At 36.6% G+C, this 17079-nt stretch overlaps 1 protein-coding gene across 4 annotated transcripts in view; it reads right to left on the bottom strand.

Annotated features, from left to right (window-relative positions):
• Positions 1-11090, bottom strand: part of DPY19L2 (dpy-19 like 2) — a 77976-nt gene extending 66886 nt beyond the window's left edge. For 3 of the 4 annotated variants that reach the window (XM_032483726.1, XM_032483725.1, XM_032483727.1), the window contains exons 1-4: positions 10447-11090; positions 7163-7187; positions 5755-5842; positions 3680-3817 (exon numbers count right to left, since the gene is read on the bottom strand). In XM_032483726.1, the coding sequence (XP_032339617.1) occupies positions 3680-3817; positions 5755-5842; positions 7163-7187; positions 10447-10825 (630 nt within the window). In that variant the 5' untranslated portion in view covers positions 10826-11090. The remainder of the gene's footprint in view (positions 1-3679; positions 3818-5754; positions 5843-7162; positions 7188-10446) is intronic. The other variant, XM_006191540.3, reaches the window with a different exon arrangement.
• Positions 11091-17079: the final 5989 nt, after the last annotated feature.

The raw sequence follows: 17079 nt of genomic DNA, 5'->3' as shown, positions 1-17079 counted from the left end.
CTATTATAAGGTATTCATACTACCCTAGAAATGGTTTAGTGTAATTTAAACTGGTCCTGGATTCACTGTAAATGCATATTGCAAACTCTAGGGCAATCACCAAAAAAAAAAAAAAAAAAAAAAAAAAAAAGAAAGAAAAAGGAAAAAAGAATTATAACTTTAATGTTAAGAAAGAAGAGAAAGTGTAATAACATAAAATGCTCAAATTAGAATCACAAAAGGCATAAAAAGTAGAATCAAAGTAGGAACAAAAAGCCAGGGTAAAAACCAGAAAAAAATGGTAACAAATACAGTAGACATCAATCCAACTCTGTCAATAATCATTTTGAATGCCAATGATCTAAACACATCAATCAATAGACAGAGACTGTCAGAGTGGATCAGAAAACAAGACCCTGTCATGTGCTGTCTACAATAAACTAACTTTAAATATAAAGACATATGTAGATTAAGAGTAAATGAATAAAGTAAGATATACTATGCTAACACTAAAAGAAAATCAGAGTAGCTATACTAATTTTATACAGAGCAGACTTCACAGTGAAAATGTTATCGAGGTAAAGAGTGGTGTTACATAATGATAAAAGGACCAATTCTACAAGAAGACATAGCAATCCTTAATGTGCATACATCTAAAAACAGAGTATCAATGAAATCAATAAGCCTCTAGCCAGGTTAATTAAGACAAAAAGAGAGAACACAAATTACTAATAACAGAAACAAAAGAGGGGACATCACTACAGATCCTGTAGTTATTAGAAGGATAATAAAGAGTTAATGAACAACTCTATGCCCACAAATTTTATAACCTGTGAATCACTTCCTTGAAGTGCCACAAGAAGAAATAGACAATCTGAATAGGACTGTATCTAGTAAGTAAATTTAGTCAACAATTACTAACCTTCTAGATCAGAGAGCACCAGGCCCAGATCGGGTCACCACTGAATTCTATCAAACTTTTAAAGAAGAGTGTATACCAACTCTCTAGATTCTCTTCCAGAAGACACAGTAGAGGAAATACTTATGAACTCATTCCTTGAAGCCAGAATTACCATAATACCAAACCAGAAAAAGATACTACAAGAAAACTACAGAACAATAACTTTCATGAACAGATGCAAAAATCCCCCCAAAATAGCAAATCAAATTCAACAATGTATAAAAAGAATCATACATCATGACCAAGTGGGACTTAATGCACATATATAGGGTTAGTTCAACATTTGAAAATCAATTAATTTAATTCATCATATCAACAAGCTAAAGAAGAAAAATTACAAGATCATATCAATAGATGCAGAAAAAGCAACAGACAAAATCTAACACTCATGATTTAAAAAAAATTCTCAGTAAACTATGACTAGAGGCATACTTCCTCAACTAGATAAAGAGCATCTACAAAAACCCTACAGCTAAAATCATACTTATTGATGAGAAACTTGAAGTTTTCTCACTAAGGAACAAGGCAAGAATGTCCCATCTCGCCACTCCTCTTCAATATCATATTAAAACTCCTAGCTAATACAATGAGATGAGGTAAGAAAAAAAAAAGTATAGAGATCAGAAGTAAGAGAGAAAACACTTTGTTCACAGATAACATGATTGTCTATCAGAAAATCTGAATAAATCAACCAAAAACTCCTAGAACTAAGAAGCTATTATATCAAGGTTGCAGGATACAGTTAATATACATAAGTCAATCATCTTCCTACATATCAGCAATAAACAACTGGAATTTGAAATTAAAAACACAATATTTATCAAAAGGAATTTAAGACATGTTCACTAAAAACTACAAAATAATAAAAAAATTATACCTAGTATGTACCAGAAAATTATCATTTAATTCATTCAACAAATATATTGAATTAATTCTATATTCCAGGCACTAGGCACAGTCATAAACAAAAGTCCCTGTTCACAGGCATTGAATAATAGTAGGAAACAGGGTCATTAGTAGAGAATAAAAGAGGGAAAACAGTTTGGGAGAACTGGAGAGAGAAGAAATGAAACAGGCATTAAGGACAGGAGTTAGCAAAACTAAGTCAAGGGCTAAATCAGGACCTGTGTCCTATTTTGGTGCAAGTTTTTTACCCTTCCCCCCAGCAGTTTAAGGCTTTTTCCCCATAAGGAATACAAGGGAGAAGGTTGCAGGTAGAGTCTCATGCCTCTCCCTAGGTGGCTCCCCCAGGCTTTGCCGTAGGGGACACTTCCTCAGGACTGTTGATAATCTTTTGTCAGCACCCAGTCAGATCTGTGGGGAAAACCTGCAAGTGACTGTAAATTCCCTTATATCTGCAGTCCCAGGGGTTATACATTCTCTTGTTAACTCATGCTAGGCACTTCCCAGCTGGTGAATAATTTGAGCTAAGTTCTTTATTCCGGTGTCTAGTGGCAGAAGACCCACGTAAACAGATGTTTGTGCTCCCTGTTCTTCTGGCAGGCACCTTTTTCCTTTGACTTTGGGTTAGCTGATTGCCCTACTACCTCAGCTCCCTGATGGTTTCAGGAAAAGTTATAATTTTGCAGATTGTCCAGCTTGTGTAGTTGCTGCTAGGCTGGTAGCACTGGTCTTTCTGACTTTCTACATTCAAAGGAAAGCTGATCTTATATGATTAAATCGGGCTTTCTACCTTTTCAGTGCTCATACTTGGGAAGCTGATTATAGCTGAAGAAACCAACTCTGCTGGCTGGTCTCATTCTAGGTTCAAGACCATGAACCTCAAATGAAGCCCTTGGTGCTACCCAGGAAACCCACTTTGCTTCCCAAATTGAGTCATTCTCCCATATCAGAGGTCAGCAAGCTTTCACTAGAAAGAGCAAGATAGTAAGACCTAAGGCTTTGCGAGACACATATAGTCTCTCTCTCATATTCTTTGATATATTTATATTTATCTCTGTGCATATATGTATTTACATTTAAAAAGCCATCATTGTACTTCATCATATTAACAGAATAAATGAGAAAAACCACATGATTATCTTAATAGATGCAAACTACAGCCCATGGCCTGTTTCTGTACAAACTGGAAGCTAAGAATAGTGTTCACATTTTAAAGATTTGTTAAAAACAACAATAACAGAGACCATATGTGCTTCATAAAACCTATAATATTTCATATTTGATATTTTGCAGAAAGTATGCCAACTCCTGATGTAGGGAAAAAGCATTTGTCAAAATCCAACATTCAAAATAAAAACTCTCAGCACACTAAGAATAAAGGTGAATTTCTTCTACCTAGTAAAGAACATCTCTGTAAATCTACAGCTAACATTGCACTTAACAGGGCAAGACTGAATGCTTTTCTCCTAATACTGGGAATCAGAGAAAAGTATCTGCTTTCAACATTCTTATTCAACATTATAATAGATATCCTAGCCATGCAAAAAAAAAAAAGAAATAAAAGGGACAGTTTGGAGAAAGAGAAATAAAACTGTCTCTATTTGTACTGACATAATTTAGAAAAACTCCTAGAACTAATGATTTTAGCAATGTTACAGATTGAAGGTCTTTAAATTGAGGAGAGGAACTTTTGATACTCTGCTTAACTATAAGGATGCATACAATCAATAAACTTTAAAGGTCACCTCCTTTCTATATCATCACTGTGCTTACTTTCTATTTTTACATGATACAAAAAAATCCATCCACAAATATTTGTCCCCAAATATTGCTCACCTCTGGATAAAGATGGAAGCGTTTCACTGTATTAATTACAAGGGGATATTCAGTGAGCCTGTCATTCATAATCATCCACAGTCCTTCCAAAAATGAAGGCGCTTCAATAATGGTCTTGAAGTAGGAATAATAAAGTCCCTTTAAAAGAGCACAAATTGTCAATGTAAGTAAACATTTGAAAATTTGTTTCTGTAAATCTTTTTGAACAATTTCTTCTGAAAAAAAGAAAATGGTAGCAAGACTTCCTAATTTCTCCTCACTATTGCATTCTTGGACTCAAAAAATCATACATCTGCAGGTTATTACTGTGCTATTCTTTCATATTATCTGTAGGTTTGAAAGAGTTGGAGGGGCGGTTAAACATTTTAAGGAGGTTTTCTAACCATACCTTAAAGTATGTATATAATATATTTTTAATTCCACCAAGCTTGATTTTTATCCCCACATCATGAGATGCTTAGACTAGGCTGAGATCTGATGAATTCTGGCACAGACGTGACTTTATGTCCTTGTACATGTACAATTTTGCATACAGAAAATTACTTCTCTTTCTCCAACTCTTAAGAAATAAATAATGATCATAAGCATCATGAGACGTAGTTCATGCTTTCATCTTACTTCGTAGCTCCATCTATTGGCTCTGTATAAAGTGAAAGCTAACTAAACGTCAACCGACTGTTGTTCACGACACAAACGCTGTGTCCTGAAAAAGGGATTATTTTAGTGCATTATTCCAGCATGTGAAATAATGACTTTATTAGACCAGTAAAAGTGCTGTATAGCTAAAATTCAGAAGTTAACAAAAGCACGTTGTTTCAGATTACTTCATCAGTTTCCTGCTTTCCTTCCTAAAAAATAAAGGGCCACACAGTTTGTAATACATTCTCCTCAAAAAACATTAAAAATAATCTTCAACTCTATACTCACTCCTGCCTCATACAACTACAGGTACTTTACTTTTGATAGTTTAAGCAACACTAGTGACTACTAAATTAAAGATATGTTTCAGCTGGTATCTGAAAGAGCATTTCCTCATAGTTTTGATTAGTAACAAGAGATCATATAAAGATTTCTGTCTTTGGCTTATGACAGAAACAAGGCAATACTATGAAAGGATACCTAATATGCATGTCTGTATTTAGAGATATATAAAAACATATAAATCTTATTAATAACAGCTATTACTTTTGCACCAGGTACTATGCTATGTACTTCATTCAGTATCTTCCTTCATTTTTAATAAAATCCTGTAAGGCTGGCATTATTTCTAGTTAACAGATGAGACTGAGAATCAGACAGGTTAACTGACCAGTATCACACAATGAAGCATAGAACTGCCATTCAAATTTAGTGATCTGTCATCAAAGCTCAGACTCTGCCATAGCTACACTCCTTATTTAATAATATTTTAATGCTCTCTTTGGAAGTAATACCTATATTAAAAATTCAAATGCTTTACAAACTGCTAACATATCCCTTTCTTCAGAGCTTTAAGGGGCTATAAGGTGAGATTCAAAAGCAGTGGCTGAGATAACTAGACTAGGTAAATTTGTAGACAGGGAGTCAAATAAAAGTCAGCAGGAGCTAGGTGAGTGGGGGGGCTAAGTGTTTAACAGGTACAGTTTCTGTTTGGGATAATAAGAAAGTTCTGGATGGATGGTGGTGATGGTTGCACAACATGAGTGTTTTTAATGTCACAGTCATATCATTTGCAAATATTTTCTCCTGGTTCAGTAGGTTGTCTTTTCATTTTGTGGATGGTTTCCTTTGCTTTGCAAAGTCTTTTAAGTTTACTTAAGCTCTATTTGTTGATTTTTGCTTTTACTTCTTTTGCCTTAGGAGACAGATCCAAAAAACATTGCTACAATTCATGCCAAGAGTGTTCTGCCTATGTTCTTTTCTAGGAGTTTTATGGTCTCAGATCTTACATTTAGGTCTTTAATCCACTTTGAGCCTAGATTATAGCTTGACAAATAGTGCAGTTCACCAAAAATTCATTTCAGTTCCTAATAAATTTTTACCTTATAGACTTAGTATTAAACCACAAATTCATTCATTAGAAGAAAGAACCTAACCATTTCAGTGCGAAAAGTCATCTCCCGTTCCAAAGATGAGAGGTGAGAAAAATGACGATCATTTTCAAAAAGTGTTACCAAATGCATCCTAGGCAAAAAAAAAGAACATGTTTCAAAAAAATTACTAAAGTAACTGTTATGAACAAAGTATGAAAACCATAAAAAGGAAAAAGAATAAATTTTTATAATGAATACTGGGATAATTTTATAATTTGCTTACTAACTTGTGTATTTTTAGGCATTTATATGTTAGCATTAGCACATAGCTGAAATTCCTGCACTCTTTGGTTCTTCATTGTACATCTAAAACTCCTGCAGGTATTTTTATCCCTCCTCCCACTCCAGGACTCTAAATCAGAACAGAGGCATGTTTTTGTTAAGTTTCACAAGTTATTCTAATGTATGAGGTTTGAGAAATGCCTCTAATTGCTGAAAAGCTTTGGAATATAATTTTAAATAAAATTATCTTAGATTAAAGCAATTTTTAAATAAGATAATACTACATAAAATGCCAAAGAACACCAGACTGTACTTTAAGATATTTTATTAATGCAACTCAAAAAAACAGCTGTAGGGACTGAAAATAGGAGCATGTGTGATAAGTAAAATTAGTTATAGTCAGTAATTACACTATCCTTAATTTATATAGTAAATGCTCTCCAATGAAATAGAAAATAAAGCAAAATTCCATATAGTAAACCTGTCTAACACTCACCTTCATTTACATGTAGGACATATGCCAGGGTACCAATAGCTGCAGGAAATGTTTCTGATCATTACAGCCTTAATTTAACATTGAAATCTCCCTGCAGACTAATGGTCAAAACATTACGTCCCAACAGGATGTGGGGCAATCTCATTCATCCCAAGAGTCGAAATCCTTGAGCTCAGTTAGAAATGAAGATATGTCAGAGGAAAAATACTATTTTACATACAGTTTTTTTTACAAATAGATCACTTGTATAAAATAATGTGCATGTGTATGCACACTGAAAGGCTCATTTAATTCTGTACTACCATTAGAGAGTGTTTATCTTCATTTCTACCTGATTTCCAAATGACAGGTGTTAACTAAAACTTTATCTCTAACTTTACATCACTAACACTCAATTACTATAAAATAAAAAATTTTTACATGAGATAAACATGCAAAATACATTAGAAAATCTAGGTATTTAAGAAATATACTGGTGAATCCTTTGGTAAAGCAAAAATATTTTAACTCATAAGTTACTATTCCCCTAATGCACCCATTTATAAATGCTGTTTCACATACAAAGTTTCATATGTAAGCTGGTGCACATACAGATGTTCTATACACATACCAAGCAGTTATTATTTTATTATATGCAAACAGTGATAGCAATTTTTAATCCAAATGTTTTTATTTATTTCAAATTAGTCTTACCAGTGCAAAACTCCCACAAAGACAGCTGAAAAGAAAAAAAGAAAAAAGTCATTAAAAGCTGCTTTATTATAGTATACCTCTAAAACAAGTATTTAATAATTTTTAAAAAACCACTACAATGTTGTAAATTCCCAGTTATGCTTCTCCATCCTTTTTTCCATATTCTTACCATCCTGAGCTCATTCCTACTACTCTTCAATATTCTTCCGAAGATTTACTTGTTTTATACCAAGATCAGCAAACTTTGGCCCATGGTCTTTTTTTGCATTGTCTGAAAGCTAAAAATCCTTGTTACATTTTTTAAGGGTAGTAAAAATAAGAAAGAAGAATAGGTAACAGAGACTGTATGTGGCCTATGAAGCTTAAAACATTTACTACCTGGCTCTTTATAGAAAAAGTATATACTTACTACGTATGTTAACTTTCTATCATAATATACTCTGAACCACTTTAAAATTAAATCTATACCGTCCCTCTCGACTTGAAACAGATGCCCCTCTGATAGGTTTCATTAATTGTTAAGATACTCAGAAAGTGTCCTATTCGACTGTATTTATATCCTCTTTCTTATTCTCCAATTATATAAACTGGCAAAAACTCTTAAAAATGATATTTAAGTAAATGATCAAATATCCTACTAAGTCCATCTAGCTTTCTAAAAATCCTCACAAGATTCTCATGTCTCTCACTGCCCTCCTTCCCTTACCCCACATTCCACACCTGATAAAATGGTTAAGGTATAACGATGCCAATATTGTAAACGCATGAAGTGCTTATCTCCACTCCTTCCAAAGCTGGGATACAAAGCCTATCTCCTGAGCCCCTGTATCCTGTCTCTGTCAAGCTCACCTCTGAAAGTGACCCAACTTTACTCTTTACTGAGACAAAGATCATTTGCTGCAAGCACTCCTAACTTCTCTTATGTCCACTTCAACATTTCTCTATACAGTAATCCTTGCTTTTCTAATCTCTGTCATTTCAGAAGAGGAAGCATCTTTTCTCTTTTCTACAGTTAGCTTCTCAAATTTGTGCCTTTTTAATTCCACCCTTCCCAATTATTCCAAGACTGCCCCATCAACCATTCCCAACTATTGGAACCTCAATCGTACTGTCCCCTTAATCCTTCCCTTTAGCCTTCGATTTTCCTAAGCCTTAGGACACTTCTCTAGATCTAGAAGCTCTTCAAACTAGGAAATATTCTCTCCTCCACCCCCTGCCATTATTTAATAAGATTCTTAGCCACCTTCATTTTAATAAGTTCTTGTAACTCTTTTAAATGACCAATGACCTTCAGTTATCAACATCAATAGCCTCTTTCAAGTCTCATGCTTTTCAATCTCTTTGTAGCATTTGACCAGATTCCTGGATTTCTTCCTGTGTCATCTTCCATCACACCAACTCTTCCAGTTCTTCTATTTTGCTGACCATTTGTTTTTACATGCTTATCTATCTGGCTTTTCCTTTCCTCTCATCTCTTAAAACTAAGTATGGGGGAGGTGTTTCCCAAGTATCTTTACTTTGCCCTCTTTCATCTCTTGGCAATCTTACTCAATTTTTATTTTTTTTAAACACACTTCTACACAGATAATTCCTAAATCTATAATCCTCTTGCCTGAACATTCTCTCTCCCTTCTCTTTTCACTCTTCTACCTCACCACCTACCCAGCTCTCTCAATGTTTCCATCAATTCTCACCTCTGTCCTTTCTTCCCCATTCCAACCGTTGCTACCTTCTTAAGACCACTATTGCCTGGATTCTAGTATTCAATCATTTTTTTCTGCTTCTTTTCTCAGTTTATATCCAGTCCATTTTACATACTGCTGTCAACTTAATCTCTCTGAAGTACACTTCTGATCACGTCACTCTATTTAACAATCATTCAATGCCACTGTTGGAATATACTAAACATTATAAAATTGTTCACTTTAAAAATGGTTAACTTTAATGAGGCATTTCACATCATTAAAAAAATTATTTTCCTAAAGAAAAGAATCAATCAGTGCCTTCCTACAGAATAAAGTTCAAATGCCTTAAACCCAGACTTGAATTAGATTCTCCGTGGCTGGTCCCAGCCAATCTTTTGAACTCCCTATTTCTTCTTTTTTGTACCTTTTTGTACCCTTACTTTCAGCCTTCCCTTGCTTTTGTATTTTCTTACTTCCATGACTCTGATTATGCTGGTGTATCAGCCACTTACACTTGTCCTCTGCTTCACACGTCCAAATACCAGTTTTTGTCACAATTCGAATCCCACCTTTTCCTAAAAGTCTCCCCTGATCTCATTTCCCACTTCCCATCCTAAAGTATTAGTTCACTCTTTTCAACTCCCATAGCACTTAATATACTCAGTCATCATTTCACCCAACATTCATTGAGTGCCTTCAATGTGCCAGTAGAGGGCGCACCAGAGCTTGTGTTTAGGATGCAAAACACCTAGGTATCTAACATTATGTTGACTCTGGAGTGGGATGTATGTGTTGCCATAATTAGACATCTGATAAAATCTAAATATGAACCCCTATCTATTTTCTTCTCAAGTATTTCTAAAACACTCCAAATGTGGAGGTTCATTCTACTTTAATATCAGCAGTCAACTTAGGATAGAAAAAACCCCACAACTTACATTAAGAGATAGTTATCTATGTTTCAATTTATATCAGCAGCCAGTCTGAGCAAGGACTGGGCTCAAAATTGATTTTAATGAAACAGCAACATTTAAGTTACCTCTTCAGGTATATAAGATGAGGAATGCAAATAAGAAGAAAATTTCCCAGTGTAGGCATCGAAGCTCCTCAGCAAGATGAAAGTCAATGAATACAAACATGGGGAAATACATTGCCTAACTTGACCTTATTTCCACTATTAAAGTTTCTCAGCTAATTAAAAGAATCGATACTTTATTTTGCTTTATTCAAAGTGCAGAAAAAATATGTCTAAATCCCGCCCCTAAGAGCTAAACAATCGTTTTCACAACTTGTGATATATGGCTGCCTTGATTATGATGACATTTTGTTGGTGACACATGAAATGATCACTATGTCTGAAAACCCTGGGGAAAAAAAAACTAAAAGGGCTTTGAATTCTTCTCAAAGATTTTCCAGAAATTACACCTTGCCATTATTCCTGCTAGGCTTGCCTATGAAACTGATCTTCAAGACTCACCAAAACCACTGCCAACCCGAGGCTCAGAGGGTCTGAGAGTCCCTTGTGTGAAAGCGGGAGTGCACTGGCCCAGAGCCGTCGGGGCTCCTGCCGAACGGCTCTCCCTGGTCGGCTCTGCTCACCTATGCAGAAGGTGATACTGCCCGTGAACTGACGTCTCTGCAATAGATGCACCTTGTCGCGGAGTTGCTCCAGGAAACAGCTGAGGAATTGGAAGCGGTCCAGAACAAGTGTCTTTGAGACCACCTCCAGCTGCATGCAATTCTGCGCGTTCAGGTTTCGGGTCCTTCGCGGCGAGTATCTCCGGGCGCCCCCTGGCAGGTTCCCCCCGCCTACAGGCAAAGGCAGCTGGGGCTTTTTCACCTCCTCCTTCGGTTCCTCCTCCAACTCCGGCTCCCCAGCTCCGGTGGCCCGGCGCCGCCGCTTATACTGCATGGAGCGGGGTGAATGCAACGGCTCTGAAGCCGCTTCATTGAGCTTACTCCTCGTTTGCCCGACCATTTTCTCATAGTCCCTGTTCGGAGGGAGCTGGGACTGACTCCGGCAGGGGCCGGCCGAGTTGGGCGAGGTCCGCAGGGGCCTGGTTCCCAGGCCCGCTCAACGACTAAACCCCGCCGCCGTTGCAGGCCGCCTGGTCGTCAAGGCGACCGCGAAACCTGGAGGGGGGGTGGGGGAGGCCCAGGCTGCCCCGCGCCGCTCTTGCGCCGCCCACGCGCGCCTTGCCACGCGCGTCCTCCCACGTGCGCCGCCCACCGCCGCCCAAGTGCGCAGGCTCTGCGTGCCGCTCGCGCCTCCTCCCACGAGCGCCGCCCAGCTCGCCGCTTGGTATCGCCCCCTGCTGGCGGACAAGTATGAGGAACTTTCTTAGAGTTAATAACTTTCTTCGAGATTAGTGTTAGCTTCGTTATTTTTACCCAAAAGTTGCCTGTCTCGAGGTGGTTGAAGGGAAAGGACAATTAATTGAAAGAAATCACCACAGAAAGCGAGGGAGAGAAGTGAGCGCCTGCGATGCGCCCGGCACTTGAGGAGCATCTCACCTGGTCTCCCTCCAACACGTTGCACTGGGCTTTCAAGAGTCCGTCTCCCTCGCTGAGGCAAAGGTCCGAGGCCACAGGCGGCAGGTGCAGAGCCGGCGTGAGCCGGGTGAAGTCTAACCCCAGAGCCTCAGGTTGACGCGAGTTCGGTGACGTCGCCTTTGAGGACAGCGTTTACTGACCCATCCTTGAGGTAAAATTATGTGTCCCAAACACGGTTGCTCAGAATTCCTCAGCAGCTGAGTGCGGAGCTGTGCTCAGCCCTCTCACGTTCCTGAACCAGAAACCACCCAGGACCTCATGATTGGGGAGCTCTTAGCCGCACAGACACCGCACAGCCGCACATGGTGCCGCAGCGGTGGGCAAGGGCCGTGCGCATTTTCCGTGTCCTCCGCTGCAGGCCGTGCCCTGGGGCCCACCCTACTTCTCCTCCCTTCTGTTTTACATGGGTCCAACTCCCCAAGCCCCTTCTCCCCCATCTAGTCTACGTTACGGCTCACTGTGGCCAGGTTCATTTTCCTGATGCAACACCGCTCAACAATGTTCATGGCTCCCTACTGGCCTGCAAATAAAATGTAAACGCCTTGGGCTTGCTCATCAGTGCCTTCAGTAATCTGCCCCAATTGCCTCTTCAACTTTAATTTCCCACATCCCAGACACAAATCTTCCTTTCCAGTTTTTCCGACTGGATCCATGGTGAGAGACTCCGTAACTATCCCTTTGCTCATCCTGAAAAACTCTCCTGGAGCTTTCTGTCCAGCTTTCCCTGCCCGTCTCAGTTCCATCACTTTCCGTGCGCCAGCCCCAGCCTTTTCTCCAGCCCATGTTACTTCCTCTACTCTGAAGGTCTAAAGCAGGTACCAACAGTACTAGTCATCTTATCACTTATTTAAATTAAATAAATGTTGTTATTAATCTATTGGTTTGTAAGATTTTTTCAGGGAGCACTTTTACATTCCTGGCACTGTGTTGGGTGCTTAAAATGTTTTCTTATTTAATTCATGTAATAACTTTGTACTAATTAGGAAACCCTGGATCAAGGATGTATTTGCCCAAGTTTCAGCAGGTAAAAAATCGTCCACTACTGAGTTTAAAATACAAGGTATTTATGGGTGGTTGATAGAAATATATTATTGAATAAATATGCAAACTTGAAATAAAATACCTTATTTTTATATGAGTATTTTAATACTGTTTTTGATCAAGTGGGGTGCAATTATTGTTTTCCTTTTTTATTAGAATTAGATTCACAAAATGAATTGAGATTTGCACCATTTTGTCTGCATTAGGACAGCTGATTCTGGAGCCTCTTTTTTTTTTCTTTAATCTTTCAGTTTCCTTTATTATTATTGGTATATTTACATTGTCTGCTACTACTTGTATCAATTTCGGAGAAATTTATGTTTTTCCATAGACATTTCAAGTCAGCTGAATTATACACCCTGCTTTTACTGATATGATACTGAAACTGATATGGCCATCTGTATTTTTTTTAAAGAATCCATATTTGCCCAGGGTTTATCCTTCAACTCTCTGTGATTCTAATAGATGTGTTTATTTTAAGCTATATCTTGTTGAATTTTTAAAAAGATAATCTGAAGATCTTTGTTAGTAGATTATTCATTCAAGTGATTTTATATCTTTGTTTTTCATGAGAAGTGGGTATTTTTGTGGGAAGTAAGGAGTGGCTGCTACTGGAATGTTGACCAGATGTTTTCAGTGACATTTTCTTATAAAACTCTGAACTGAACTTTCTGATTTTGATTTCCCTCTCTTCAGTCTACTTTGCCTATTTCTTATGTTTCTCTTTTTGGTGAATTTGTTTGTTTCTTGGAGTTTCCAGTTCTTCAAGTCACTCTATGTCTCACAGAATAAAGTATATTCTTACCCTTGGTCTAGCACTTGCGAGTACGAATCTGGTCATTTTTGCTATTTAAAAATATTTTTTATAAGAATCATTGTACTATTATTTATAGAAGTGAAAATTAGAAATAATCTGTAGATTAAACAAAATATTACAGAACACTTATACAGTGAAGCATTACTAAATTGACTAAAATAATTTTGAATAGGAAAATGCTCATGATACAGTGTTGAAGGTAAAAGAGGCAAGATATGTATGATTCAGATATATAGTATATACACAGAATTAACTATGTTCCAGGCTACATTCTAAATCTTTTACATAGAGGACTCATATATGGAAGATTATCAGTGTGTGGCCTTGAGCTAGTAACCTAGCCACTCTAATTTTTATCTCCTCATCTGAAAACTGCTAAAACACCTAAAACACTACATGCTTAATGAAAGAAAAATTCCTATATCTTGCTCAAGAGTGACCATATTCAGAATATACTGATGAGTACCACTTCCAGTTAATGTTTTGCTCACCTGAATTTTTCTGATTAAATTATATGTTAGTTCTATCATCAAACAGTAATATGAGTTCTGGGTTCCTTAGTTAATTTAGAAAACTAAAAGACATTGCCTAAATAATTATGCATTCTCTTAGGCGAGGAATAGATTGTGTGTGTGTGAAGGAAGATGTGACACTTAGTTTTATTCAGTTGAATAGAATCATGGCATGTTTTCATCTTTAGTAACTTCTCTAACAGTTTTCACTTATTTTGACCTAGTTATTTGAGCTATATTTCAGCTACGTGCTTATTAAGGACAATGACTTAAATCCATGTGCCCAATACTTACTATGTGATGAACTGACAGTTAAGAAAATCATTGTTTTTGTTTTTGGTGAGGGAAGGTAATTAGGTTACTTATTTATTTATTCTTAGAGGAGGTACTGGGGATTGAACGCAGGACCTCATGCATGCTAAGCATGTGCTCTACCACTTGAGCTATTCCCTCCCTCCTCAACTGACAATTAAAATAGTGTAATTTGATATAATGCACTATATTATTGCATTATCTTATACTCTTTGAAATAAAGATATCTCGTGATATAGCAAATTATTTCTCTTACATAGAGATTTCCCAATCTTTTATATCTAAAACTTGTCTCTGTTTTCTTAGTCTTTTTGTAAAGCAATTTGTTTTACCAAAAAAAAAAAAAAAAAAAAGGCAGTGAAACTATATCACCAGCAGATGGCAGTAATGAATTATAAATCAGAATTTTAACCTATTCAGGTAATTTTTAAAAAGAAAAAGATCACTATTCTTGTAATAGATCAGTTTAATAAATATGAAATGTAGAGAAATTCCAAATGTAACCCTGCATAAAAATAATTACAGAGCATATTTCATATATCAAAATAATTAAGATATTTATTTTGGCCAGTGTTTGATTTTCTAAATAATAATGACTTTGCTTTCATTGATTCAGATACTTTTTAATCAAATTTAAACATTTTAATTTTGCACAAATGCCTAGATATAAATTCAAGTGGTTAGTTTAGTTATATCTGTATCTAGTTTGGCTATATAGATTAGGAAAGATAGAGGTAATTCAGTGAACATCATTTTGGAAATGTTAAGTTTTCCACTTATAATTTGATAATTTAAAATACCAATTTCATTTTAACTGACAATCTGCTAAGAGATGGGTTTCTGTTGGTTTTGTTTCACAGTTTCTTATACATTAAAGTGCTTTTTTCTCCTCTTATGGTGCAGGGAGTTGGAATTGACATCCAAATGTTTATGTATCTCTAGTATCATCATTAGTTAGTCCCAAAGATGGTAGCAAAATTCTTAGGAACTCATAATTATGCTAACTATAATTGAATCACATATCCAAGATTTTTAGAGCATTTTGATTTAGTAATTTTATTCATTCCAATTAAGAAGTTTTAAAAAGATGAACTCAATGGGATTCATTTTTATACTTCTGTAAGACTTCCTGTAAGTTTACAAAGATGAAAAAGTGTATGTTTAATTGTATCTCTGTTTTTGTCTCAAAAATAGAATGATCATGGGTATAAGCTTTTTGGTGGCTATTTATTTTCTAACTGGTCTGTTTTTATCTTTAAAAGATCCTTTCAAATTCTTCTTTAGTAAGTTGCTTCCACTAGAAGAAATGTCTTTGCACATGTATATTTTATAAAACAACTGCATCAGTCTAAAACCACTATGTATCTTGGATTGATTCATTTTTAACTAGCGCATTTGCTGCTATTGAATTACTTTATAGAGCCTGTTTAAATTCTAGTTGGATGCAGGGGCTTTTTCTTAGGAGAAATTGGAAAGTCCCCAAGTTGTCATGAAGAATACATCTTGAATGTCAATGCATCTGTGTGTGATGCTTTGCATAACACTGTCTTTTCATCCGTAGGAGAAAAGGTATCTATAATAAATTGGGATTTCTAGGAGTTCTATTCTACTTCCTGGGTCCACGGGGGACCTATTCTCCTTTTAAACTGGAGCCCTCTCAGCCACCCAAACTCAGTTTAGTTCCCCAAACCTATTTCAGATGAAATGAGACCCCCTTAACCTTGAACAGCCTTATATAGGCATGTTTCATTCAAAGGAAAGGAGGTAATCCATTAATTAATTGGGAGAATTCCTTCACCGCCTACATGGGAAGACTGCCCAGTTGCATAATATATGCACTACTGATTTGAGGAGAAGGGTACTCAGTAACCACTGTTTAATGACTTAACCAATCTGTACGCAGCCACATACATGTATACATATACCACACCCCAAAAATCAATTTTTCCATAAACCCAATGATGATAGTTCCATTAACAAACTCCAGCATATTGACATTTTTAAAACATTTACCACCAAAGTAACTAATACAAGAATTATTACATTTAATATAAATAAGCAGATGTCTTAGAATATATTAAAGAATGAACTGTAGTGTATATATATGGGAAGGTTAAATGCAAAACGTAGCAAAAACAAATGATACATAAGGCACCTGTGTGCTATGTTTTATATCACATAATATTTCAGATTGACTTGAGATTTAACTTTATGACAGTGATAGAAGTATCACAGCAGGGTCGGACCCAATATGTTCTGGGCAGTACTTCTCTAGGTCTGATTTCTTCAACTATGAAATAAAGACTTTGGACTACAGGCCTTATTAAAGTCTTTTAAACTTATTTGATTCTAGTTAGTATTTGTACATACATTTAGGTGGCTGGAAAAATATACCTGTTGAGTTATACCTGTTGAGTGCCCTGTATCAAACTCCTTTCTTAACAGTACTTCCCTTCTCTCCTCATCTATCTGCATCTGTGTTCTGATTCCATCCTGATGGTCTTATTCACTGCAGTCTACCCCACATTTTATCCCCCTTCCTCTCCTCAAGTTGCTACACCTCTCACTGCCAACCCAGAGGAACTAAGCCTAGCTCCAGCCCAGCCCCAACCTGGCCTCCACCCCATCCCTGATCTCTCTTCCTCTGGTTCTTCCCTGATTCCCTGTCTAGTCTCTTAAGTACAGTGGGCTTCATTGTTCCTATTCTCTAATTACTTCTGTCCTTTAGCAGCCTAAATGGTAACTAAAGTACAAAGGGAAGGGGAAACATCCATAAATAAGTAGTAAGTGTTTATATGAAGACCGCCAGGCTCCTGCTTTGGGCAGCAGAGTCCTGCTTTCACATAGATATTGACCAATCCTTCAAAGGTAAATGTGGAACTGTAAAATTTCCTTCTCTGCTACAATCTGAAACTCTTCTCCAGACACTTACCAGTGGCAATATAAAACTCATTAGGAGAAAAATTGTTGAGTTATGCTTTTATGTTTCTTAATTGA

Source organism: Camelus ferus, chromosome 7 (genome assembly GCF_009834535.1).
Source record: "Camelus ferus isolate YT-003-E chromosome 7, BCGSAC_Cfer_1.0, whole genome shotgun sequence".
NCBI lineage: Eukaryota > Metazoa > Chordata > Mammalia > Artiodactyla > Camelidae > Camelus > Camelus ferus.
Note: the sequence above shows the minus strand (reverse complement) of the source record. Positions and strands in the feature narration are given on the sequence as shown.